The following is a 26,937-nucleotide window of genomic DNA, read 5'->3' on the forward strand; positions in this document are numbered from 1 at the left end:
TTCTTAAGGGCCTGGCCCACCAGCATGCGACTCCATGCAGCAAGCGCAACCTAACGTGGTCGCTTGAGCCGTACGGCCTCGCGGGGCCGGTCCCACTTCGATCGCCGGAGCCGTATGGAGTTGTGCAGAGCTGGTCCCGACATCGCGCGGGGCTCCGAAAAACTGACACTGTCCAAAAATTCCGCGCGGCTACGGCCTGCCAGCCCGCAGCCTCCTCGACGGCGTACGCAGCGTCTCGAGGCCGTACGCAGCGTCTTGACGCCATCCCTCACGCGCGAACTTCCCATGGACTTCGCTCTAACTTCACGTCACTCACTCGACCTCCACGCGGCCCCCGCTTCCGGTTTGGTCGCGCTTGCCGGATGCAGGTCGCATGCTTGTGGGACAGGCCCTTTACACAAAGAGTGGAAGATATTTGGAACGGACTGCCAGAGGAGGTAGTTGAGGCATGTACAAGGTATAAAACAAATTTGAACGAGTACATGGATAGGTGAATTTGCATGGGATTTTTAAACACAATGTACTATCAGTAGTACATAGTCAAAAGAATGTCCAAGCTGTATATTCAACCATGCACACGCTGCCAGAGGAGGTAGTTGAGACAGGTACTGTCACAATGTTTAAGAAACATTTGGACAGGTATATGGATAGCATAGTTTCAGAGGGATATGGGCCATATGCTGTAATTTGGGACTAGTTTAGATGGAGCATGTTGGTCGGCATGGGCAAATTGGGCCAAAGGGCCTGTTTCCACGCTGTATAACTCTATGACTCTATGACTAAATATGGGCAAATGGGGGTGGCTTAGATGGTGCATGTTGGTCAGTGTAGACAAGTCGGGCCGAAAGGCCTGTTTCCAGGCTGTATAACTCTATTTGTGCAGCATCTTTCATAGGCCCTTCCAGTTGGACGTCACTTTGCGGACAATCAAATATTTCTGAAGTATATTTCAGAGCCCAGTAAAATAGGATCAAGGGTGGTCCACCTAACTCCTCAAGCCTTCAGGGTGGCATGGTGGCACAGCGGTAGAGTTGCTGCCTTACAGCGCATACAGCGCCGGAGACCCGGGTTCGATCCTGACTGTGGGTGCTTGTCTGCTCCTCGTGACCAGCTGGGTTTTCTCCGAGATCTTCGGCTTCCTCCCACACTCCAAAGACCTACAGGTTCGTAGGTTCATTGGCGAGGTGTAAATGTGAATTGTTCCTAGTGTGTGTGGGATAGTGTTAATGTGTGGGGTTGGTTGGTCTGTGGGCCGAAGGGCCTGTTGCCGTGCTGTATCTCTAAACTAAACTAAACTGAACTAATCTAAAAGCCTGCCCTGCCACAGATCAAAGCTGAACTGCCCCCGGGCTCAACTCATGTAGACTCAACAACAACAGCAACTAATCTGGGCACAGCAAACTCCCTGGAAATATTACTGTGAATAATGCCAGATAATCATTTCACTTGAGTTGCTGACGTAAGCCCTGATATTCTTCCCTACCTCGACTGGGTTCAGCAATAGGCCACTGGAAGAGGCTTCTTGCCTGTTCTTCAGCCATCTATTAGGTGGCCAACATGGATAGGTGCTGTTTCAGGTCGAGAAGCATCTTCAGACATCATGTTCTCCAGATATTTGTCTTTAAGAAGAAACTGCAGATGTGGAAAATCGAAGGTACACAAAAAAGCTGGAGAAACTCAGCGGGTGCAGCAGCATCTATGGAGCGAAGGAAATAGGCAACGTTTCGGGCCGAAACCCCTCTTCAGACTGATGGGGGGTGGGGAGAAGAAAGGAAAAAGGAGGAGGAGCCCAAAGGCTGAGGGATGGGAGGAGACAGCAAGGACTAACAAAATTGTGAGAATTCAATGTCCTCCAGATTTACTGCCTGACCTGCTGACTTACTCCAGCACATTGTGTCTTTTCTCGGTAAACCAGCGCCTGCAGTTCCTTGTGCCTGCATACTCCATTCTTGGAAATGTGTTTGGTTTAGTTTAGTTTATTGTCACATGTACCGAGGTACAGTGAAAAGCTTTTGTTGCGTACAAATCAGTCAGCGGAAATTCTATACATGATTACAATCGAGCCATCCACATTGTACAGATACTCGATAAAGGGAATAAAGTGAATAGCTTTTAATGCAATATAAAGCCTGTAAAGTCTGATCTAAGATAGTCCGAGGGTCTCCAATGAGGTAGATAATAGTTCAGGACTGCTCTCTAGAAGAGGTAGGATGGTTCAGTTGCCCGATAACATCTGGGAAGAAATTGCCCCTGAATCTGGAGGTGTACGTTTTCACACTTCTATCCCTTTTGCCTGGTGGAAGAGGGGAGTGGCCAGGATGCGACTTGTCCTTGTTTATGCTGCTGGCCTTGCCGTGACGGCGTGAGATGCAAATGGAGTCAATAACAAGGGAAGTTGGTTTGAACGATGGCATGGGCTGCGTCCACAATTCTCTGCAATTTCCTTCGATCTTGGATGGGACTGTTCCCAAACCAAGCAGTAATGCATCCCGATGAAACGCTCCTTGTGGCACATCTGTAGAAGTCGGTGAGAGTTTTTGGGGACGATGCACCACCGGCCCTCCTTCGTCACTGAGACAGAACCATCCTGTGGGAATCCTGAAATCTGAAGAAGGGTCAAGACCCGAAACGACACCCATTCCTTCTCTCCTGAGATGCTGCCTGTCCCATTGAGTTACTCCAGCAGCAATTTGTGTCTATCTTCAATTTAATCCTAGCAACTCCAGTTCCTTCGTGCACATCCTGTGGGAGTTGTCCCCATTCCAACAAGCCGCAGTGGTACGAGAAGATGGCGCCACAGTGCGTTCCTAAACGCTGCCAGCATTTGGGATAGCTACACTGGCCTTGCCACACATGGCCTCATCTTGCCACTGAAGGGAAAACCCAATCCGTGCGAGATAGTGAGTCCTGCAGCAGCGATCCTCTCCGTACATTCAGCAGGCGACAGCTGGCCACTGTGCTGTCAGTTCTCCAGAGCTTTACGCAAGGCCTCTAACCAAGCACCTGAGCTCTGCTCTCCTCAAGCTGGCAAAGGAGAATAGAGCAATGGTCCTAATGGTACAATTTCCCTGGTTAGATCTAACCTACTTGGGCGCAGAGCGGTTTACGAGGACTTGCCACGGCTGTGTTATACGGAGGTGGCCATGGTCCCCCAGTGGAAGGTCTCGACACTCCAGACAAGGTGGAAATGGGGAGTGAGATTTTTAGATGGTCACAGCATAAACGGTTGATGCCAGCAGCATCCTGGCAATCACGCACAGATTCATTTTATCCTTCGGCACTGAACAGGCACAAGCTGTGTGGGAAGGAACTGCAGGTGCTGGTTTACACCAGAGATAGACACAAAATGCTGGAGTAACTCAGCGGGTCAGGCGCGTACTTTCAAATGGAGACGGCTGGGGGGAAATTTAAATGAAATGGGTAAAATCACGATGGGTCCAAATACGGTGGGATAAATAGGAAGTGCTTAGCATGGGGATCAAAACCGGGAAGGCACAGATTTAAAGTAATTGATGAAGTCATTGAGAGTAGGGGAGATATGAACTTCAGGGGAAAAGGAATAGGTGGTGTTTCGGGTCGGGATGTCTGAAGAAGGGTCTCGACCTGAAACGTCACCCATTCCTTTTCTCCAGAGATGCTGCCTGACCCGCTGAGTTACTCCAGCATTTTGTGTTTGCATTTTGTGTTTTTCTGACAGGATTAGACAATTACCAGACTTCATAAGTTCACAAGTTGTGGGAGCAGAATTAAGCCATTTGGCCCCTCAAGTCTACCCCGCCATTCATTCACGGCTGATCTATCTTTCTCTCTCAACCCCATTCTCCTGCCTTATCCCCACAATCCCTGACACCCGTACGAATCAAGAATCTATCAATCTCCACCTAAAAAAAATCCATTGTCTTTGCTTCCATAGCCCTCAATGAATTCCACAGATTCACCACCCTCTGACTAAAGAAATCCTCCCTCATCCCCTTTCTAAAGGTACATTATTTTGAGGCTATGGCCTCTGGTCCTAGACTCTCCCACCAGTGGAAACATCCTCTCCACATCCACTCTATCCGGGCCTTTCACTATTCGGTAAGTTTCAATGAGGTCCTCACTCATCCTTCTGAACTCCAGCGAGTGCAGGCCCAGTGCCGTCAAACGCTCATCATATGTTATCGTAGAGAGCGAGGGACCTCTACAGTAGAGGGACTTAGTAGAGGGTGAGCCCAGAGGAAGGGGCAGACCATTACAATCAGAGCTTGGCGTTTCAGGTGAAACTCCAAGGGTGGCGCACTCTCTCTCTGTACTGCTATTGAGATGGGGGTTAACAGAAAGATTTCTATTAGGAGGTGGTATTAAGGGTTTACAGAACTGAGGCAAGTGGTTGACGTTAAGATTAGCGGTGATTGAACAAGGTCACAGGGGCTAAGTGGTTCCGTGCATTTCCATAATCCTACTTTCTGAAACTCATGATGGTTTAACGTTGCCCGGAGGCAGCGACCATCCAGTAAGCATCACTAACCTCTCCTTATGATTTTTATTGTCAGCGCTCATTGTTTACACCTGCAGGGCAGAGGTTGGATTAAAACGTCTCTCATGCTGCCTGATGCCCAGACTGGATGCTTGCACTGTTCAAACGTATTTGGAAAACAAATCGGATCAGATCCATTTGTAAATATGCGTTCCTACTAAAATGCACTTTTCTTTTCTGCTTGCTATTTCTTCCCAAATTAAAACTATGATGAGAGAGTACTCTGGATCCAAAGTACCCATTTCACAGAACATTGTGCTTCATTTGCTAGTTCCCCGTTTTTGATCTTCCCGCTGTTAACAAGGCCCCAAACTGCAGCTTTGCCATGAAATAAGAGATTGGCAACACTGATTGAGAGGTGTGTTAATCACTTTTAGTTCCTCCACCTGGACAGTTTCATCTTCATATGTGATAGGAGCAGAATTAGGCCATTCGGCCCATTAAATCTACTCCGCCATTCAATCACGGCTGATCTCTAATGCCCCTGTCCCACTTAGGAAACCTGAACGGAAACCTCTGGAGACTTTGCGCCCCACCCAAGGTTTCCGTGCAGTTCCCGGAGGTTTTTGTCAGTCTCCCTACCTGCTTCCACTACCTGCAACCTCCGGCAACCACCTGCAACCTCCGGGAACCACACGGAAACCTTGGGTGGGGCGCAAAGTCTCCAGAGGTTTCCGTTCAGGTTTCCTAAGTGGGACAGGGGCATAAGTGGGACAGGGGCATATCTCTCCCTCCTAACCCCGTTCTCCTGCCTGCTCTCCCGTAACCCCTGGTGAAAGTGGTTGGTGATTGTCTCCCTTGCCTCTTCTCCCCAAATAACAGTTAATGCCTACAGATAAAAGATGCCACTTAGAAAACTGGATGGTATTTAAGAGGCTGCCTTGTATTTGATCAGCCAACAAAGTGTGATCAATGGGGATCACTGTGCACATAGCAAAAAGGTAGAATTGTTGCCTTAGGAATAAAATGTATACAGGAAAATACCAGTATAAGCTATTAGCTTTAGTCAGAGGTTGGTGGATCTGTGGAATTCTTTGCCATAGAAGGCTGTAGAGGCCACGTCAGTGGATAATTTTAAAGCAGAGATAGATTCTTGATTAGTACGGGTGCCAGGGGTTATGGGGAGAAGGCAGGAGAATGGGGTTAGGAGGGAGAGATAGTTCAGCCATGATTGTATGACAGAGTAGACTTGATGGGCTGAATGGCCTAATTCCACTCCTATCACTTATAACCTTATGATCTTATGACCATATAAATCAATGATTTGGATAGGAACGTACATGGCATGGTTAGATAAAAACTATCGCAAACATTTGGACAGGTACATGGATAGGACAGCTTTAGAGGGATTATGGGCCAAAGGCGGGCAGGTGGGACTAATGTAGATGGGACATGTTGGACGGTGTGGGCAAGGTGGGCTGAAGGGCCTGTTTACATGCTGTAAGTCTCTATGACTCTGTGACTATAAATCATTGCAGGTCCAACACTGATTCTCCGGCACCTGATGGTCAGGCGTCTCCTTTAATGCGAACAACATTGCATTTGGCGCACACTCTTTCAGGACCTGTCTTGAAAGAGTTAATTGTTTCCTTCTTTGTCAATTGATAATTCTTTATTTAAGTTTCCGGCAGTCAGTGCTTTAGAGACACGGGAGAGGTATAATTAGTGGGTCAGAGGTGTATCGTTATATTATTATTACATGAGCCCTAGTGAGACCACACCTGGAGTATTGTGTGGAGTTTTGATCCCCTAATATGAGGAAGGACATTCTTGCTATTGAGGGAGTGCAGCGTAGGTTTACAAGGTTAATTCCCGGGATGGCGGGACTGTCATATGCTGAGAGAATGGAGCGGCTGAGCTTGTACACTCTGGAGTTTAGAAGGATGAGAGGATATCTCATTGAAACATATAAGATTATTAAGGGCTTGGACACGCTAGAGGCAGGAAACATGTTCCTGATGTTGGGGGAGTCCAGAACCAGGGGCCACAATTTAAGAATAAGGAGTAAGCCATTTAGAACGGAGATGAGGAAACACATTTTCTCACAGAGAGTGGTGAGTCTGTGGAATTCTCTGCCTCAGAGGGTGGTGGAAGCAGGTTCTCTGGATGCTTTCAAGAGAGAGCTAGATAGGGCTCTTAAAAATATCGGAATCAGGGGATATGGGGAGAAGGCAGGAACGGGGTACTGATTGGGGATGATCAGCCATGATCACATTGAATGGCGGTGCTGGCTCGTAGGGCCAAATGGCCTACTCCTGCACCTATTGTCTATTGTCTATTGTTATTCTTCCCCTAACCACGTAGGTTTTCTCCGGCTGATCTGGTTTCCTCCCACAATCCAAAGGCGTACAGGTTTGCAGGTTAATTGGCTTTCGTAAAGGTCGTAAATTGTTCCTAGTGTGTAGGATAGTGCTAGTGTACGAGGATTGCTGGTCGGCAGGGACTCGGTGGGCCTTTTCCCACTCTGTATCTCTAAACCTCTGTTGGTCTGGCAAAATGGGTAATCTGACAAGCCTCTCGAACCAAGGGTGGTGGAAAATCAGTGGTGGACCTGTATCATATGGACCACAGAGGTTTGAGCAATGCTGTGCACATCTTACAAAAGATGGAGATAAGAATTATGTCACGGAATATTACTATTTTGTAATGGCTTATGTCCAAGCCACATTATTTAAATACCAACTATATCATCTGAGAATTATCCATCAACACAAATGGACTGGACAATTGGACAACGTTAATGCTCTAATTTACAGACAACATACTAAACCAAACCAATTTCGTGAATTGAAATCTGGAAAAGTTATATCATCATCTTCAGATATCTTATCATGCAATATAATTTTCATTTAATCTATAACTTTGTAATGGCAGATATGAGAATCCTCCAATAGTTTGCCTTAATATATTTATATTGGTCAAATATTTTTAGCAAACTAATGACTGAATTATCACAGAAAAAAGCCTGAAGAAGGGTCCCGACCCGAAACGTCACCTTATCCATGTTCTCCAGAGATGCTGCCTGACCCGCTGAGCACTTTGTGTCCTTGCATTTGCTTCTGCAGTTCCTTGTTTTTTCAGTATAACATTTCCTCATTTTGATCGACACAAAATGCTAGCGTAACTTAGCGGGACAGGCAGCATCTCTGGAGGGAAGGAATGGTTTCCCGGGTTCAATCCTGACTACAGGTGCTGTCTATATGGAGTTTGTGCATTCTCACTGTGACTGCGTTGGTTTTCTCTGGTTTCTCCAGCTTCCTCCCACACGCCAAAGACGTCCAGGTTTGTAGGTTAACTGGCTTTGGTAAAATTGTAAATTGTCCCCAGGGTGTGTGGTAGTTCTGGCTTACGGAGTGGTCGCTGGTCGGTGCAGACTCAATAGACAATAGACAATAGACAACAGGTGCAGGAGTTGGCCATTTGGCCCTTTGAGCCATTCACTGTGATCATCGTTGATCATCCACAATCAATACCCCGTTCCTGCCTTCCCCTCATATCCTTTGACTCTGCTATCCTTAAGAGCTCTATCTAACTCTCTCTTGAAAGCATCCACAGAATTATCCTGCACTGCCTTCTGAGGCAGAGAATTCCACAGATTCTGGGTGAAAAAGTTTTTCCTCATCTCCGTTCTAAATGGCCTACCCGTTATTCTAGACTTGGTGGGCCGAAGGGGCCTGTTTCCGCACTGTATCTCTAAAGTCTAAGGGTTAATATGTTTGCTGATGCTGCCATTCCAAGGGTGGCCAACATGCAGCTTGGCCAGAGACAAGGAAACAGGTGAAGGAGCAGTCCTGGCCAAAAGGAGTAGAAAGAGAGATGGTCTGAAAGTTCTGTGTGACAAGTCAGCGGCTGGGAGAGTGGATTGCGCTCTGGGGCTCCATCCAGGGGAGTAACAGTCCATCCTTGGTTCTTGGCTTCAATGTAACTCTGCCCGTGCCATACCGTAACTAACCTGTGCTTACCAGTGCTGTACTCCAGTACTGTACCCCAGCATCATACAGTGACAGATCAGCGCCCACCCTGTACAGAACCCCAATGTTATAAAAAAAGTCACACGTGATATAAAAGAGTCACACCTTTGCACACCAGTTGTGTAATAACAAATCTGTATTCACCAGTGTAATATCAACTTTGTCTGGAGCGGGATCTAGGCTCAGGTCCAGAGAAAGAATCCCAAGAGGATCCTTGCATCTCTGCTCCATGGGTATCAGGTCCTCGGGCAACCAACCACCAGGCCTCAGGTTGACAGGCCTAACATTGGTGAGCTCCAAGGGCTTGTGTCAACAGTGGGGGGAGTTGTATATTGCCTTGTGTCGCAACCCCTACGGTGCCACTGATAGCACCACATTGCTCCTACTTCTTGGTGTCAGGAGTCACTCCATGTGAACAGTTTGGGACGTGCCTGAGGGCTCCCCAAAACGACAAGGAACCATCGGCCGGAGTCACCAGGATGTGATGTGACTGTAGGGACAGGAAGCACGTACGGACCTGGACAACATGCGTAAGAATGCAGATGCTGGTTTACAACGAAGATGGACACAAAATGCTAGAGTAAGTCAGCAGGTCCGGCGGCATTTCTGGAGAAAAGGAATAGATGACATTAGGTGACATTTTGGGTCAGAACCCTTTGTCAGACTGATAGGGGTGGCGAGGGAGGGACGAAGCTGTTGTGGAGTCTGATGGCGCTTGCCTTGAAATGGAGATGTCTGAGGGGAAATGTATGTGTTAAAATGCGATGAGGGTGCCTATCTACTGACTTGGCCAAACGCAGCCAAAGAACTGGCGGTTCTAGTACTAGTGCATTGTGATTATCGTGGCATACCAAGAATTCAGGAGTCTCATGCAAGGTCAGAATATAAAAATCAAATTTCTGCCAAAAGTTGGAAATTTCTCATTCATGTGTTTCACTTAAAATACTCCACATGAGGTCTAAAGCAAATAGTCTCTCAGTCTGGGATGGAGTCCAACTTTGTACCCAGGGGGGGGGGAGGTTTCAATATTCCAACCACTGCACCACTCAGCTGTAAATGGGATTACTGGGGTGGCACGGTGGCGCAGTGGTAGAGTTGCTGCCTTACAGCGCCAGACCCGGGTTCCATCCTGACTAATGGTGCTCTCTGCGTGGAGTTTGTACGTTCTCCCCGTGACCTGCGCGAGTTTTCTTCGGCTGCTCCGGTTTCCACCCACACTCCAAAGACGATCAGATTCATTGGCTTGGTATAAATGTAAAATTGTCATTAGTGTGGGGGTGGGAGATTGCAACCTTCACGTGGTCCGCCCTGTTTCGACGAATGCAATCAACCTGGCATGCACAATCAAGTAAGATCAAATAGAACAAGTTGTCCTACAACTTTAGGCTGTGCACGTCATACGCAAGAAGAAGAAGAAGTCCCTAGTGTGCGTAAGATAGTGTTAACGTGCAGGTATCACTGGTTGGTGGTGGGCCGGTGGGCCGGTGGGCCGGTGGGCCGGTGGGCCGGTGGGCCGGTGGGCCGGTGGGTCGGTGGGCCGATATCCGTGCTGTATCTCTAAACTAAAGTAAAATATAAGGTACACAAAAATGCTGGAGAAACTCAGCGGGTGCAGCAGCATCTATGGAGCGAAGGAAATAGGCAACGTTTCGGGCCAAAACCCTTCTTCAGACTGATGAGGGGTGGTGGGGAGAAGAAAGGAAAAAGGAGGAGGAGGAGGAGGAGGAGGAGGAGGAGCCCGAGGGCTGAGGGATGGGAGGAGACAGCCCGAGGGCTGAGGAAGGGGAGGAGACAGCAAGGGAGAGTTGGAGGACAGGCTCCGGAGAGAGGAGGAGAGAGGAGGAGAACTTCTTCAAAGTAGGCATACCTTGAGGAGATTTCGCTGTGGAGTTTTTTTTGAACAATCCCTCTTGCACCAGATTTGCACACTTCAAAATAAAAATAATTTAAATTGAAGTTCCTTGATAATCTCATCTTATAATTTTGGGAAATACGTACCACAATCCATAAGGCTTCTGATATGGGTATGACTAATATTTAATGCATTCAGTGGCTGGTCAGTCATGTGGAGGATTAAAGGTTCCTTTTATAGAGGAGATAGTCCATGTTCCTGCACTCCCAGCCTCATTACTGCTCCAATAACATGTTGGCTGCCATTGCAAGTTTTGGTATCAAAAGCTGCTGTTGACGCAGCGTGAAAATATTGCAACATATTTGTCGCATTTTTTTAGGTGACTCTTCATTAAAGTTTAAAAATACAGAGTCTGCAGGGAAAATTGAAATCACAAATTGTAATGGCATTTACCGAGTGCGGTTGCTGTACATTTCAGGTTTCGAAGGAACATTTCCTTTAGGAACATAAACCAAGACTCGCATTTACATGGTGCTTGGCACCAACCTCTCAACGTCACTTTTTCACCAAAGAAGTTATTTATAAGGTTATCGCTGTTGTAATTAAAGGAACATGGCAGCCAATTTATCTGCAGCAAATTCCCACATAAGCAATGAAATAGTGACCCGATCTTTAATTTTTATTTATTCATGAGCAGAGAAAGCCACCAACAATGCTGGCATTTATTGCCAATATTTCATGGCCATTGAAATGAGCCATCATTAGGGCAGCACGGGGGGAGGGGGGGGGGGGGCACAGGGGTAGAGCTACTGCCTCACAGCGCCAAAGGCCCAGGTTCGATCCTGACCACGGGTGCTTGTCTGTACGGAGTTTGTACATTCTCATGCATTTTCTCCGACATCTTCGGTTTCCTCCCACACTCCAAAGACATACAGGCTTGTAGGCTAATTGGCTTGCTGTGAATGTAAAATGTAAACTTGTCCTTAGTGTGTGTAGGGTAGTGTTAATGTGCGGCGATCGCTGGTCGGTGTGGATTTGGTGGGCTGAAGGGCCTGTTTCCGTGCAGTATCTCTAAACTAAACTAAGTCTCCGAGAACAATTATGGGTCAAACTTTCTACTGTGGGGGCCTAGAGTCACCCACGGTTGACCTGGTAAGGAGGGCGAACATTTCTTAAAGCATTGAGTGGTCTATAAAGAGGTGTACAACATATTGGTTGTATCCTGTTCACCAATAACAAGGGCCTGGGAAATAGCCAGTTAGCCACTGGAACTTGCCCTGACATTCAGAGAGATTGTGGCTGATACAAGCTTGGCCTCATCTCCATTACACCTCATTCTCCCCACAACACGCAACTCATTTGCAGTTCAAATGGCTGTCAATGGCTCCACCTTGAATACCATTCAATGACATCTCATCTGCAGTTCTCTGCATTTCAGAATTGCAAAGACTCAGCAACTTCTCATTCATTCATTCATTCATTCATTCATTCATTCATTCATTCATTCATCATCATTGAAAACATTAGCGACACAGTGGTGCTGGTTTCAAACGGGAACGGTGACGGACGCACCACACATCTCTGTCCTCCAGTTCCTGCAGACTTCCGCCGCTGAAAGTATAGGATTCTGGTGTGTGTGTTTTATCATCGTTCCTTACAATGCTGTGTACGACCGTGATCGCTGCTTCTACTGAAGTGTGGATGGCCGTTGGCTGGTTAGAAGCTCATCCGCTCTTGTTTTTGGTCCTGCTGGGGGTCCACCAGGTGGGGGAAGAAGGTTCAGTCGCCGACTATCCAACCATGCGACCATGGAGCAGGTAGCACGGGATTAACTCCCCCCGACCTGACTTAAGCAACCGCTGGGTAAAGAAATTCCTCCTCACCTCCATCTAGACTCCTTTACAGTGGAACTATTCTGCCGCATTCTGGAAATATCTACTTGGACAAACAATCCTTTGGCATGCAATCTGTCAAGTCATCTCAGGATACCTTGCTTTTCAAATAGATTCCACACTCCAATGAATTTAGATCAAAATGTTCAACGTTTCTTCATTTGTCAATCCTTTCCCCCAAGGAATCAACCTGGCGAACCTTCTCCACACAGCTTATTGAACAGAACTGCACAGAATCCTCCAGGTGTAAGGTCACCAACTTTACTACCTCTAGGGCAGCACAGTGGCGCAGCGGTAGAATTGTTGCCTTACAGCACCAGAGACCCGGGTTCATAGAAACATAGAAACATAGAAAATAGGTGCAGGAGTAGGCAATTCGGCCCTGCACTGCCATTCAACATGATCATGGCTGATCATCCAACTCAGCATCCTGTACCTGGCTTCTCTCCATACCCCCTGATCCCTTTAGCCACAAGGGCCACATCTAACTCCTTCTTAAATATAGCCAATGAACTGGCCTCAACTGCCTTCTGTGGTAGAGAATTCCACAGATTCACCACTCTCTGTGTGAAAAATGTTTTTCTCATCTCGGTCCTAAAAGATTTCCCCTTATCCTTAAACTGTGACCCCTTGTTCTGGACTTCCCCAACATCGGGAACAATCTTCCTGCATCTAGCCTGTCTTAAGGGGTTACATAAGGGACATAATTTCATAAGGGGTTGCCTTAAGAATTTTGTAAGTTGCTATAAGATCCCCCCCTCAATCTTCTAAATTCTAGCGAGTACAAGCCGAGTTCAATCCTGACTACAGGTGCTGTCTGTACGGAGTTTGTGCATTCACCCTGTGACCATGTGGGTTTTCTCTGGGTGCTCTCGTTTCCTCCCACACTCCAAAGACACACGGGTTTGTACGTTAATTGGCTTTGGTAAGTTGTAATTTGGGTAGTGCTAGTGTACCTGGTGATCGCTGGTTGTTGTGGACTTGGCGGGCCATAGGGCCTGTTTCCAAGCTGTACCTCTAAAGTCTAAAATCCGCTTTAAAAGAAGCTAATAGTCCTTGAGCCTTCCTTATCACCAGCCATGTACCCATGATAATATTTTATTTCATGCAAATTCCCTGCTTTGCTTTTTATGCCAATATATTATACTCTCATTCTGTTGAAAGCAAGGATCAAAAATCTAATTATTGTTTAATTTTTCTACCAAGTGGTCCTTCAGCCACTTCTAACCCACGCACCTAATCTATCTACATCCCTTTGCCGGCTCTTTGTGTCCTCTCCACAACTTGCTAACCCACTCACCTTTGTATCATCAGCATACCTGGCTACACTACAATACCAGATTTATAGAAAGGCTTGGATAGAGTGGATGTGAAGAGGATGTTTCCATGAGTGGGAGAGTCTAGGGCTACGGATCATAGCCTCAGAATTAAAGGACGTTCTTTTAGGAAGGAGATGAGGAGTAATTTCTTTAGTCAGAGGGTGGTGAATCTGTGGAATTCTTTCCCACTGATGGCTGCAGAGGCCAGGTCAGTGAATATTTTTAAGGCAGAGATAGATAGATTTTTGATTAGTACGGGTGTCAGAGGTTATGGGGAGAAGGCAGGAGAATGGGGTTAGGAGAGAGAGAGATAGATCAGCCACGATTGAGTGGTGGAGTAGACTCGAGGGGCCAAATGGCCTAATTCTGCTCCTATTCCTTATGACCTCATGACACACAGGATCCTGATTTTCCATTTCATCCAAAAGAGGTCACCCACAGTACTATTGCATCACTCAAAGATGGATTGTTTTGGTCTTATTTGTTGTCATATTCTTTGAGACACACAAGATTGCAGATGCTGAAATCTTGAGCAAAAACACAAAGCTTAGTTTAGTTTAGTACGGTGCGGAAACAGGCTTTTCGGCCCACCAAGTCCGTGCCGACCAGCGATCACCCTATACACTAGCATCATCCTACACACTAGGGACAATTTAACAAAACCAATTAACCTGAAAACCTGCACATCTTTGGAGTGTGGGCGGAAATTGGAGCATCTGGAGAAAACCCACGTGGTCACAGTGGAATGTACAAACTCCGTACAGACAGCACCCGTGGTCAAGTTCGAATTCGGGTCTCTGGCGCTGTAAGGCAGCAGCTCTACTGCTGCGCCACCGTGCCCATTCCTCCAAGTGTTTTACGTTCAAAGTTCAACACTACATTACAATGGAAAGAAATCTATTATGTGATGGTAGGCATCATACAATCTTTACTAATGGAATTGCCAATCTTCTGCTTAGAGCACTAAAGTATCATAAAATGGAGAAATGATTATCCATATTTATACCTTACGATCCTAATTTTCGTGTTTCCGCGCTGTATCTCTAAACTCAAGGTAAGCTGTCGCCACAGAAGGCTGTGGAGGCCAAGTCAATGGATGTTTTTAAGGCAGAGATGGATAGATTCTTGATTAGTACAGGTGTCAGGGGTTAGGGGGAGAAAGCAGGAGAACGGGGTTGAGTGGGAAAGATAGATGCAAGTACCATCGCAAACTCAGTGGGCTGAAGGGCCTATTTCTATGCTATGTGACTCTATAACTGTGACGATGGTGACCAACTACTCACATAAGAGCCACTTATGAGAATACAGGTTAATTAGAATGTAAATAAGGAAGGATCTGAATAAGGAAAGTCCACAAATTGTCCATAAGGAACCAACAGATTCTACTGGTATTTAGAGTCACACATCACAGACACAGACCCATCAGCCCAAGTCGCCCATGCCAACCAAGATCCCCCATCAATGCTAGTCCAATTTGCCCACGTTTAACTCATGCCCATGTACCTGTCCAAGTATCTTTTAAATATAATTATAATATTTGCCTCAAATGCCTCCACAAACAGCTTGTTCCGTCCCCCTCAGAATGTAACGGTTGCCCCTCAAGCAAGAATTTCAATGTCCTATCTGGGACATATGACAATAAACTCTCTTGATTTGACTCTTGGCTCAGGTTCCGATTAAATCTTGCCCCTTACATCTTATTCTAAGGACCTCGGGTCCTTGATTCCCCTACCCTGGGCAAAAGCATCTAATATTAAACTCATTGATATTGATATGCCATTGCCTGAAAAAAGTAACTTTCAAAGCATGACACAAATTAAATTGACAGTCCAGACACATTGTTCCTATTTATATTTCGACAGAAGATTTACCCGACTATAATAGACACCACCGAGTAAATCAGCTGGAGCAATGGCTAATTAACAGTGTAACATACTGTAACTGTAATCTTTGCAGCATTGTCATAATACCAACCACTTTCGCTGGTATACTCCCTGTTGCAAATAGCATCAAAAGGCCAGACGCTACAATGCTGGACGTCACTCAATGTTTGCCAAAAAAGGAAACATAAAGTTAATTAAAGAAATCACGCAAACGCCCATCAGTGGGCAAGTGGCTCCAAATGGCAATGGCTAACTGTACGTTGCAGGTGCGTAAGTGGACTGGCTCATGGATCTGATCGCGATGCTACACTTAAACAGCAGCACTGTGGCGCAGCGGTAGAGTTGCTGCCTCACAGCTCTTGCAGCGCCAAAGAACCGGGTTTGATCCCGACTATGGGTGCTGTCGGTACGCAGTATGTACGTTCTCCCCGTGACCTGCGTGGGTTTTCTCCGACATCTTCAGTTTCCTCCCATACTCCAAAGACGAGCAGGTTTATAGGTTAATTGACTTGCTATAAGTGTTAACTGTCCCTAGTGCGTGTAGGATAGTGTTAGTGTGCGGGGATCGCTGGTCGGTGCGGACTCGGTGGGCCGAAGGGCCTGTTTCCGCGCTGTATCTCTAAACTCAAGGTAAGCTGTTGCCACAGAAGGCTGTGGTGGCCAAGTCAATGGATGGTTTTTGAGGCAGAGATGGATAGATTCTTGATTAGTACAGGTGTACGGGGTTAGGGGGAGAAGGCAGGAGAAGGGGTTGAGAGGGAAATATAGATGCAAGTACCACCACAAACTCATTGGGCTGAAGGGCCTATTTCTATGCTGTGTGACTTTATAACTGTGACTATGGAGTGAAGAGCCACTTATGAGAGTACAGGTTAATTAGAATGGAAATGAATGGTGACCATGAGGGATTCCACATTGAGAAGGATATTGCAATGATAAGGTTTCCCGAATGGTACATCCCTTTGCAGAAGCCAGGATTCATGGAGGGAATAGAGATTCTGGAATGTAGGGAGTCTTGGTTGCAGTGGAAATCCGTTAACTCCAACAGGAGAAGGGAAAAGCTCTGCCAAGGATTCTAGAATCAGACGTTAATAAATGTTGCGCTATTCAGACTACAATGTTCTCCATTAAGAAGAAAGTAAACATTGTCAGAGGTGTGGCACAGTTGTGCAGCAATAGAGTTGCTGCCTTACAGTCCTGGGTTCGATCCTCAAGTTCAAGTTCAAGTGAGTTTATTGTCATGTGTCCCTGATAGGACAATGAAATTCTTGCTTTGCTTCAGCACAAAAGAACATAGTAGGCATTGACTACAAAACACATGAATAAACTGATAAAGTGCAAATAACAGATAATGGGTTATTAATGTTCAGTGTTTTGTCCGAGCCAGGTTTAATAGCCTGATGGCTGTGGGGAAGTAGTTATTCCTGAACCTGGTCATTGCCGTCTTCAGGCTCCTGTACCTTCTACCTGAAGGTAGCAGGGAGATGAGTGTGTGGTCATGATGGTGTGGGTCTTTGATGATACTGCCAACCTTTTTGAGGCAGTATCATCCTGACTACGAGTGCTGTCTCTACTATTGCAGAGGTAGAAAAAGACAGTTTTAATGATTGTACAAATGTGAGGAAAAGTGAGATCAAGGTTATTTATGGTTTGGTTCAGCCTTGGATGTTTGCCAGATGGAATTAATGGCAAAAAATGAAAATGACAGCCTATGTAGATATAGTAGTATAGTGGTTACGCTACAGGTGATCCCTGAATTACAGGGTGAAGAGGGGGGGGATATGGTGTTCCTAGAATGTTGGTATTTCCGCGTACACATCATTCATGCACACACGAAGAAATGCAAGTTGAATAAAGAATTGTGTGGATTTATTGTGCGAAAATCTAGGCACAATGAGATAGATAAGAATGAGGCAGACAGAAGCAAGGAACAGCAGAAGCTGGTTTATCGAGGAAGGACACAAAATGCTGGAGTAACTCAGCCGGTCAGGCAGCATCTCTGGAGATCATGGATAAACATAGAAAATGGGTGCCGGAGTAGGCCCTTTCGAGCTAGCACTGCCATTCAATATGATTGTGGCTGATCATCTAAAATCAGTACCCTGTCCCCGCTTTTTCCACATATCCCTTGATTCATTTAGCCCTAAGAGCTAAATCTAATTCTCTCTTGAAAATATCCAGCGAATAAGTGACGTTTCGGGTCAGATTCTGTCTGAAGCACTCCCACTTGAAACGTTACCCAACCTTGTTATCCAGGGATGCTGCCTGACCCTCTGGGTTACTCCAGCATTATGTGGATTTTCATTGATAAGCATAAACACTGGTGGGTGCTGCTCCATCCAGCTGATGAATTGAGGATACACAAAAAAGATGGAGAAACTCAGCGGATGCAGCAGCATCTATGGAGCGAAGGAAATAGGCAAAGTTTCGGGCTGAAACCCTTCTTCAGACTGAATTGAATTGAGGAATTGGGTTTAAGGAATTCAAACAAGGCAACTCTACAAAAGGAGAGGAAAAATGGGATTGAAAGTAGGGTGGCAACTCCTTGCGATGGAGGAACCAGTGATGTATTTTTTAGAAGGAGGCTAATGTAGATTGGCAGTAAAATTCGGGTCAGGTTATCATTTATTGGACAGTGGGACAAAATGCCCTCTGGTCCGCAATGTTCTCCCTCTGGAGATTTATTTTCACCATGTACTGCCACTTTGGTTTGGCCCACAGTCTCATTACCCTTGCCTTTATGCTTGCCCGTCTGTAGATTTGTAGGAGTCAGTCAGGGTCCACCCTATGTTAGGATAAGGTCTGCAATGCTTCAATCCATTTCCTCTCTGCCCTCTTCCTACGCCTGGTTGACCAATTTATGTTTGTTTCTAAGCCCATGACCACGAGGGACTGGATCCCGTGCTGCTGGAAATGCGTGATAATAAGTTTGGACTGGTCTCCCCTTGTGGTGTTGCTGAGTTGTCCTGTGTGCCTGACTGGGAGGCTGTTAAACCGTTTCGCCCATGTACAGTAAGTTACACTCCTTACATAGAAACATAGAAAATAGGTGCAGGAGTAGGCCATTCGCCCCTTCGAGCCTGCACCGCCATTCAATATGATCATGGCTGATCATCCAACTCAGTATCCTGTACCTACCTTCTCTCCATGCCCCCTGATCCCTTTAGCCACAAGGGCCACATCTAACTCCCTCTTAAATATAGCCAATGAACTGGCCTCAACTACCTTCTGTGGCAGAGAGTTCCAGAGATTTAATTGCATACACCACATTGTTTTGCTCACAGGTTATACTCTGTTCTATCTGGCCTCTCTTTCCTGTCACTCTGTTCTCTGTGTTTTTGGCTAGTACCAGGTGGGTGCAGACCCCGCATTACCTTTGCCCACAGATTGGCCAAAGGTACTTGGACTTGTACTCACCAAGATGTCCTCCTAAACGCTGACATTACTCGGTAACTCTGCAGTGTAACAAGTCCCCTTTGAAATTGTTCAAAGCGGCCCTTAACAATTTTGTGGGCTAGGGTTAGGGTTAGGGCAAGAACCATCAACAGTGTCAGAAAGTAAGGGAGCTGGGAAGAGATGTTGGGTGATTGACTACTGTTGAGCCCTGATAGCAAACTTGTCGTAACTTGGATCTGAACATCTCAGCCTACTGTAACTTTAGAGTCAGGGGTAAAGTGTGAAAGATGTAGGAGGAGTGTCACTGGGAAAAGATGCAATTACCACCGTGGACTCAACGGACAGTAAAAACAGAGACCAAGAACAGCAAAGCAGATGGTCTGGAAGGAAGAAGGTTTCCAGATATCCAAGCCAATGGACTGGATCAGGGAGGGGTGAATGAAAGGAGGTGAATGGTTGACGGCAACGGATGCAGAAGAATAAGGGAGTGAAGATGGAATATGAAAACTAATGCAATGTTGTATATAGCAAGTTTAAAGATATGACAGAGCTGGAGATGGTACAGAGGGTTCACCAGAACGTTGCCTGGCATGGAGCGTTCTAGTTATGAGGAGAGACTGGGGAGGGACCTATTTTCAATGGACTTAGGAGGGGAAATGATTGAGGTATACGAAATTATAAGAGGAATAGATAGGGTGGACTGCAGGAAATCTTTGCCCTCTCAAAGGTATAGAAAGCTAGAGTACATTGATTTACAGTAAAGGATAAGAGATTCTGTGAGGATATATCATATGATGGAGGCCATTTTCACCTAGAGAGGGGTGAGTACCTACAAAACACTGCATGAGTCAGTGCTCTCAGCAGAGTTGCTGACACGTTTAAGAAATGTCTAGACAAGCACTTGAATTGCCTAAACATAGAAGTGCTGAAATAAATTATTATTACAGCATGAATATAGAGGGCTGAATGGCCTGTTTCTATGTTGATTGTAAATGCTATCAGCTATATACTCAAAAAAAGAGATTTGCAAAGAGCACGGCAAGCCCAATAAACACAAGTGCATTAAAGTATTTAATTACGCAAAACCTAGAGCTGAGAAATGCAATTTGCACCAATAGATCTGTGGTCAGGTTCTTGAGCCAATAAATGGACAATAAGGAAAGAGCTGACTTGCCCAATGACTATTGGTTTTTCCACCACTGCAATAAACAAAAACAATCAGTACAAAAGTGATAAATAAGATAATAGAGAAAATTATTGAACTTAAGGAAGACAAGTCCTTGGAACCAGTTGGATTTCCACCTCAAGGCTTCAAAAGAAATATGGGAGGAGACAACAGTAGATAGCCATAGTGTGTAGGAAGGAACTGCAGATGCTGGTTTACGCCAAAGCTGGACCCAAAACGCTGGAGTAACTTAGCGGGACAGGCAGTATCAGGCAGCACGCACACCCCCATCCACATTAACGGGACGGAGGTGGAACATGTCTCCAGCTTCAGGTTCCTGGGGGTCAACATCTCCGATGACCTCTCTTGGACCCACAATACCTCAACTCTGGTCAAGAAGGCTCACCAGCGTCTCTTCTTCCTGAGGAGACTGGAGAAGGTCCATCTGTCTCCTCAGATTCTGGTGAACTTCCACCGCTGCACCATCGAGAGCATCCTTACCAACTGTATCACAGTATGGTACGGCAACTGCTCTGTCTCCGACCGGAAAGCACCGCAGAGGGTGGTGAAAATTGCCCAACGCATCACCGGTTCCTCGCTCCCCTCCATTGAGCCTGTCCAAAGCAAGCGATGTCTGCGAAGGGCGCTCAGCATCGTCAAGGACTACTCTCACCCCAACCATAGACTGTTTACCCTCCTACCATCCGGGAGGCGCTACAGGTCTCTCCATTGCCGGACCAGCAGGTCCAGGAACAGCTTCTTCCCTGCGGCTGTCACACTACTCTATACTGTACCCCGGTGACTGCCAATCACCCCCCCCCCCCCGGACACTCCTCCCACAGGAAAAACACTATGACTGTATGCATGTAAATAGATTTATTTATTGAAATCATATTCTATGTCGCTCTTCCAGGGAGATGCTAACTGCATTTCGTTGTCTCTGTACTGTACACTGACAATGACAATTAAAGTTGAATCTGAATCTGAATCTGAGGAAGAGCGTCTCATATTTCGCTTGGGCAGCTTACAACCCAGAGGCATGAATATTGATTTCTCTAACTTCAAGTAACGCTCTCTCCATTCCTCTCTCTCTGTCCCTCCCCCACCCTAGTTCTCTGACTAGCTTCAATGTCCTCCTGATTAAATATTACTGAATGTATGCCTCGTTGTCACCTTCCCCTCAGCTAACAATGTACCATTCTACATTTCCTTGATCGTCGTCCTCTTTGATCTGCGTTTTCACACCTTGCCCTTCCACATAGAAGCATAGAAATAGGTGCAGGAGTAGGCCATTCGGCCCTTTGAGCCTGCACCGCCATTCAATATGATCATGGCTGATCATCCAGCTAAGTATCCTGTACCTGCCTTCTCTCCATACCCCCTGATCCCCTTAGCCACAAGGGCCACATCTAACTTCCTCTTAAATATAGCCAATGAACTGGCCTCAACTACTTTCTGTGGCAGAGAATTCCACAGATTCACCACTCTCTGTGTGAAAAAAAAAAATTCTCATCTCGGTCCTAAAAGACTTCCGAACCCTTATCCTTAAACTGTGACCCCTTGTTCTGGACTTCCCCAACATTGGGAACAATCTTCTTGCATCTAGCCTGTCCAACCCCTTAAGAATTTTGTAAGTATCTTCAGTATATTCCATATCTCTCTGTCTCCCTCTCCTCTGACTCTCAGTCTGAAGAAGGGTCTCGATCCAAAACGTCACGCATTCCTTCTCTCCAGAGATGCTGCCTGGCCCGCCGAGTTACTCCGGCATTTTGTGTCTATCTTCATAGTAGACAGCCAGAAATGTCTATAGATCTCTAATTCCAGAAACATAGGCTAGGAATCAGTGGGAATGCAGATGCATGGACACTGAATGAGAGCAGGACTGGGCTCTGTGTTAAAGAACTGCAAAGAGCTGAGAATACTACTATTAAGTTGCAAACAAATGACAGCTTGGTATGAGTTTTAGATGAGAAAACTTTTCTGTGCACACAATTGAACACAATCCTAATCAAGGCATCAGAGCCTCTTTAGAACAAGATGGAAACAGCAAATTGAGAGGTAATAATTTGAATGATGGCCACCAGACAAAAAAGCCACCAATCCTTCCAGGTCATAGATTCACTTGCATTCTCTCCAACCTTGTCTACTACATCTGCTGCCCACGACGAGGCATCCTCAACACCAGTGAGACAAGGCTACCATTTTGCAGTGTTTAAAATCTTGAGAGGAATAGATCGGGTAGATGCACAGAGTCTTTTGCCCAGAGTAGGAGAATCGAGGACCAGAGGGCATAGGTTTGAGATGAAGGGGAAAAGATTTAATGGGAATCTGAGGGGTAACTTTTTCACACAAAGGGTGGTGGGAGTATGGAACAAGCTGCCAGAGGAATTAGTTGAAGCTGGGACCATCCCAACGTTTAAGAAACAGTTAGACAGGTACATGGATAGGACAGGTTTGGAGGGATGTGGACCAAGCGCAGGCATATAGGACTTGTGTAGCAGGGACATGTTGGCCAGTGTGGGCCAGTTGGGCCGAAGGGCCTGTTTCCATTCTGTATCACTCTATGACTCTATGACCTGAGCTCGGTCCACGATGGCCATCGTGACCTCACAACTGCCTGCCATTGCAATTCCCCTTCCCATTCTCGCACGAGCCTGTCAGGCCTCAACCTTCTCCACTGCCATGATGGCGCAAAACGGAAACTAGAAGAACAGCCACCCCCCCGCCCCCCATTTTCTACTAGGATAGTCAATAACTCAATGTTATTAACATTGCATTTGCCAATTTCAGCTAATCCACACCCCCTGCACTGCTTTCTCATGAGTAGCGCCCCCAGCACTGACCTCTGTGGAACTCCACTAGTCACAGGCAGCCAACCAGAAAAAGCCCCCTTTATTGCCACTCTTTGCCCTCTGCCATCCAGCCAACCTGCTATCTGTGCTAGTATCTGCCTTTTGATACCGTGGGCTCTCATCTTCCTTTGCAGCCTCACGAGTGGCACCTTATCAAAGACTTTCTGAAAATTTAAGTAAACAACATCCACTGACTCTCCTTGGTCTGCCCTGCTATTTACTTCTTTGAAGAATTCCAGCAAATCTGTCAAGCAAGACCTCCCCGTCACAAAGCCATGCTGACTTTGGCCTATTTTATCAGGAAGGAACAGAATTAGGCCATTCGGCCCATCAAGTCTACTCCACCTTTCAATCATGGCTAAACTATCTCTCCCTCATAACCCATTCTCCTGTCTTATCCCCATAACCCTTGACAACCGTACTAATCAAGAATCTATCTATCTCTGCTTTAAAAATATCCATTGACTTGGCCTCCATCGCCTTGTGTGGCAATGAATTCCACAAATGGTTCAAGCACCCCTATTTTATCTGGTTCCACTTATCACTTTCACTTCTTATCTGACTGCAGCAACTGTCGTTTGTTGCATGTCCACTGATTATTTTCCTACCTCGATCTTGCCCTTCACCATCCTCCCCTCTCCAACCACCCACCCATAACAAGAGGATTTCAGTATAGGAGTAAAGAGGTTCTTCTGCAGTTGTATAGGGCTCTGGTGAGACCACATCTGGAGTATTGTGTACAGTTTTGGTCTCCTAATTTGAGGAAGGACATCCTTGTGATTGAGGCAGCACAGCGTAGGTTCACGAGATTGATCCCTGGGATGGCGGGACTGTCATATGAGGAAAGATTGAAAAGACTAGGCTTGTATTCACTGGAGTTTAGAAGGATGAGGGGTTTTCTTATAGAAACATATAAGATTATAAAAGGACTGGACAAGCTAGATGCAGGAAAAATTTTCCCGATGTTGGGCGAGTCCAGAACCAGGGGCCACAGCCTTAGAATAAAGGGGAGGTAATTTAAGACTGAGGTGAGAAAAAACTTTTTCACCCAGAGAGTTGTGAATTTATGGAATTCCCTGCCACAGAGGGCAGTGGAGGCCAGGTCACTGGATGGATTTAAGATAGAGTTAGATAGAGCTCTAGGGGCTAGTAGAATCAAGGGATATGGGGAGAAGGCAGGCACGGGTTATTGATAGGGGACGATCAGCCATGATCACAATGAATGGCGGTGCTGGCTCGAAGGGCCGAATAGCCTCCTCCTATTTTCTATGTTTCTAATCCGGCTCCCTCCTTGCCTGTCCCTATCTTACACCCACCACCCACTGCGTCCCTCTCCAGCATTCATTGCCCTCCCTGGCCCCCTCTCTCTCCTCACCTACCTGCCCCTGCTTCACCCCTCAATCTCACTCAACTGGCTATCTGTCTTCCACACTCACAGTCCCAATACAGGATATCAACCCAAAGTGTTGACTGTCTCTTGTCCCCCACAGATGCTGCTTGACCCTCTGAGTTCCTCCAGCCATCCTGTTTTTTTGCTCTAGGTTATAGCACCTGCTGTATCCTGTCTCTCAATTATTTCAGAACCTGCGTTGAATGTACCTCAAAACACAAAGTGCTGAAGAAAGTCATGTAGTCAGGAAGCATCTGGGTAGATGCTGGTTCTTTGGGTCAGCGCCCTTCTTCAAACTGATTAGTGGGGGGGAGAGGTTGACACTGAAAATGAGAGGTGGGTGGAGGACAAAGCCTGGCGAGTGATAGGTGGATACAGGAGGGCGGGGGGGGGGGGGGGGGGGGGGGGGGGGGTTGTTGATTGGCAGCTGGTTGGAGTAAGTGATGAAAGCTAGCATTTAAAGACGTCAAAGGGGTGTCAGATGAAGGGCAGTCAGATGTAAATAGGTGGAAGAGTGCAGAGGAGGGTGGAGGGGAGGGGAGGGTGGAGGGGAGGGGAGGGTGGAGGGGAGGGGAGGGTGGAGGGTGGAGGAGAGGATGGAGGGGAGGGGAGGGGGAGGGTGGAGGGTGGAGGGGAGGGGAGGGTGGAGGGAGGGGGAGGAAGGAGGGAAGAGGGGAGGAAAAATCGATCATCTGGATAACATTACAGTAATGGCTTGATGCTACTATAACACCAACACGAATTAGGTAACAAAAAAAAAACCCTATTAAATCTACACTTTCTAGGAACCAACACTTTATTACGGAATCCCAAGGAACACCTTCCATTTTCCATTAACACCTCGCAAATCAACCAGTACTTCCACGAATTCGAGGGGAGGGGGGGGGGGGTTCACAAATTAATGGGCGCGTGTAATGAATGAATGCATGTATAACTCCCGGTGCATCGCCCCATCCAGATAGATTGCATTAAACCAGTCTAAAAATATTTTTTTTGACAGTCACAGGCACGTGATGAGATTATGTGATTCCTGCAGTCCATTTCCCAACAAGACCAGTTCGCAGTGCAGATGGAAGTCCGCGTTCAAAACTCGCAACCCGCGATCAATCCCAATTCCTCCCAACACCGGGAGATCGGATGCGCACATCTCGCGTCCCCTCCGGTTTGCCGAGGGAAGGGGTGGCTTAAAAATATAGATAACAGCGACAGACAGCCTCCACGCACTCTGATGTATATTGCCAGTAGATGACACCAATGCCGGGGTCTCCGGTCTGATTCTACGCGGCATACATAGTGCAAGGGGAGGAGATGGGGGAAGCCGATTCGACCACGCCGCACCAACTGCATGGATGCGCCCCAACACCAAAGAAGAAACACACATACACTCAATACCGCAGCATGGGACACTAGAAAAGCCGCTTGGTTTCCCCTTCGGCCGCATCAGTTCAAAAGCGATACTTTTAACACCTTGTCAATATCCATCTTGACATATCCCATCAACATGAAAAACGTGCGTTATAACAGACGTCAAAATAAAGGACTAATAATCCACTCACCATATTAACTTCAGACACTTGGTCGATACTGGCGACGTCGATATTCATCCCAACGCTGACTGGTGGTCCTTGGGCACAAATGAGGAGAAGAATATATATATATAGATATATATATACATTGCTGTCAAAAGTTCAATCAGCATACCGCACAGATTTTTTGTAATGGGCCGTTTTTGACTTGGGGGACCAAAGATGCCTTACCTCCAAAATCGGGTCTCAGGCGAATGTCGTATCCCCTGAGCATGTTGTCCACCGTCTCCTTGACAAACGACATGTTTCCGTGTTCATTTACGCTGGGGTCGAAAGCCAAGCACACACAAGGGGTGGAGGGGGGAGAGAGAAAGAGAAAGAGAAAATGGAAAAAATAATAAGTCATTCACAATTGACATTCCGCCCATTAACGTGAGCTGCTGCCGCCTCCATCCACCGCGTTTGGATCGCCTTACCTCTGAGCACAGCAAACTACCGCCACCAACACCACCGGCGCTGAGAAAATACCAAAGTAACGTCTTCCCGGGTATGTCCACATTCCTTGGTTGTTGGGCGAAAAACTAGTTCGTGGGGTCAAAATGGCAAATGCACGGCGGAATACGAGGCTCCCTTCAAAGTCCAAAGCATCGGGTGAGACTGCAGAGCAAATTGAGCAACATGGCTCATAAATGATTAGAAGAATTAAAAAAAAAGGTTGTTTTCTTTTCGTCTCGATGCTGTGGTTATTTTGTGAGTGTGTGTGTATTTCTGCACAAGACGTGGTTAATTCTTGCGAATAAAATCTAATGATCCTTCTCGGATGGATGCATCTTTCCACACAGTACTATTGAAAGGCTCGCACGAGAGTCTTTTTTTTTCCTCTCTCTCTCTCTCTTCAATTAATTATCTTTCTCTTCGTTCACTTGAAGTCGAAATTCAGGTCTTCGCTCACTCCCATATTCAGATGCGGTTTCGTCGCTTTTTTGATATACACACACACACATGCACACACACACACACACACACACACAGAGACATGCACATGCACTCACAGGAGGAGAGACTGCCGTTGATAGTCCTCAAGAAAAATAGATTTCAGAAAACTGCCTCGGCGCTAAAGCAATGGAAACCGCCGCACGGTGAGAATACATCCAATTCGTTGCCATCGTACATCG

The 26,937-nt window shown here is 46.5% G+C and overlaps 1 protein-coding gene across 1 annotated transcript in view; it reads right to left on the reverse strand.

Annotated features, from left to right (window-relative positions):
- gabrb3 (gamma-aminobutyric acid type A receptor subunit beta3) overlaps positions 1-26,518 on the reverse strand; it is a 345,776-nt gene extending 319,258 nt beyond the window's left edge. Inside the window, exons 1-3 of the mRNA XM_033023257.1 lie at positions 26,239-26,518; positions 25,994-26,085; positions 25,793-25,860 (exon numbers count right to left, since the gene is read on the reverse strand). Of these exons, the coding sequence (XP_032879148.1) occupies positions 25,793-25,860; positions 25,994-26,085; positions 26,239-26,321 (243 nt within the window). The 5' untranslated portion in view covers positions 26,322-26,518. The remainder of the gene's footprint in view (positions 1-25,792; positions 25,861-25,993; positions 26,086-26,238) is intronic.
- Positions 26,519-26,937: the final 419 nt, after the last annotated feature.

The sequence above is a fragment of the Amblyraja radiata genome, chromosome 6, assembly GCF_010909765.2.
Source record: "Amblyraja radiata isolate CabotCenter1 chromosome 6, sAmbRad1.1.pri, whole genome shotgun sequence".
NCBI lineage: Eukaryota > Metazoa > Chordata > Chondrichthyes > Rajiformes > Rajidae > Amblyraja > Amblyraja radiata.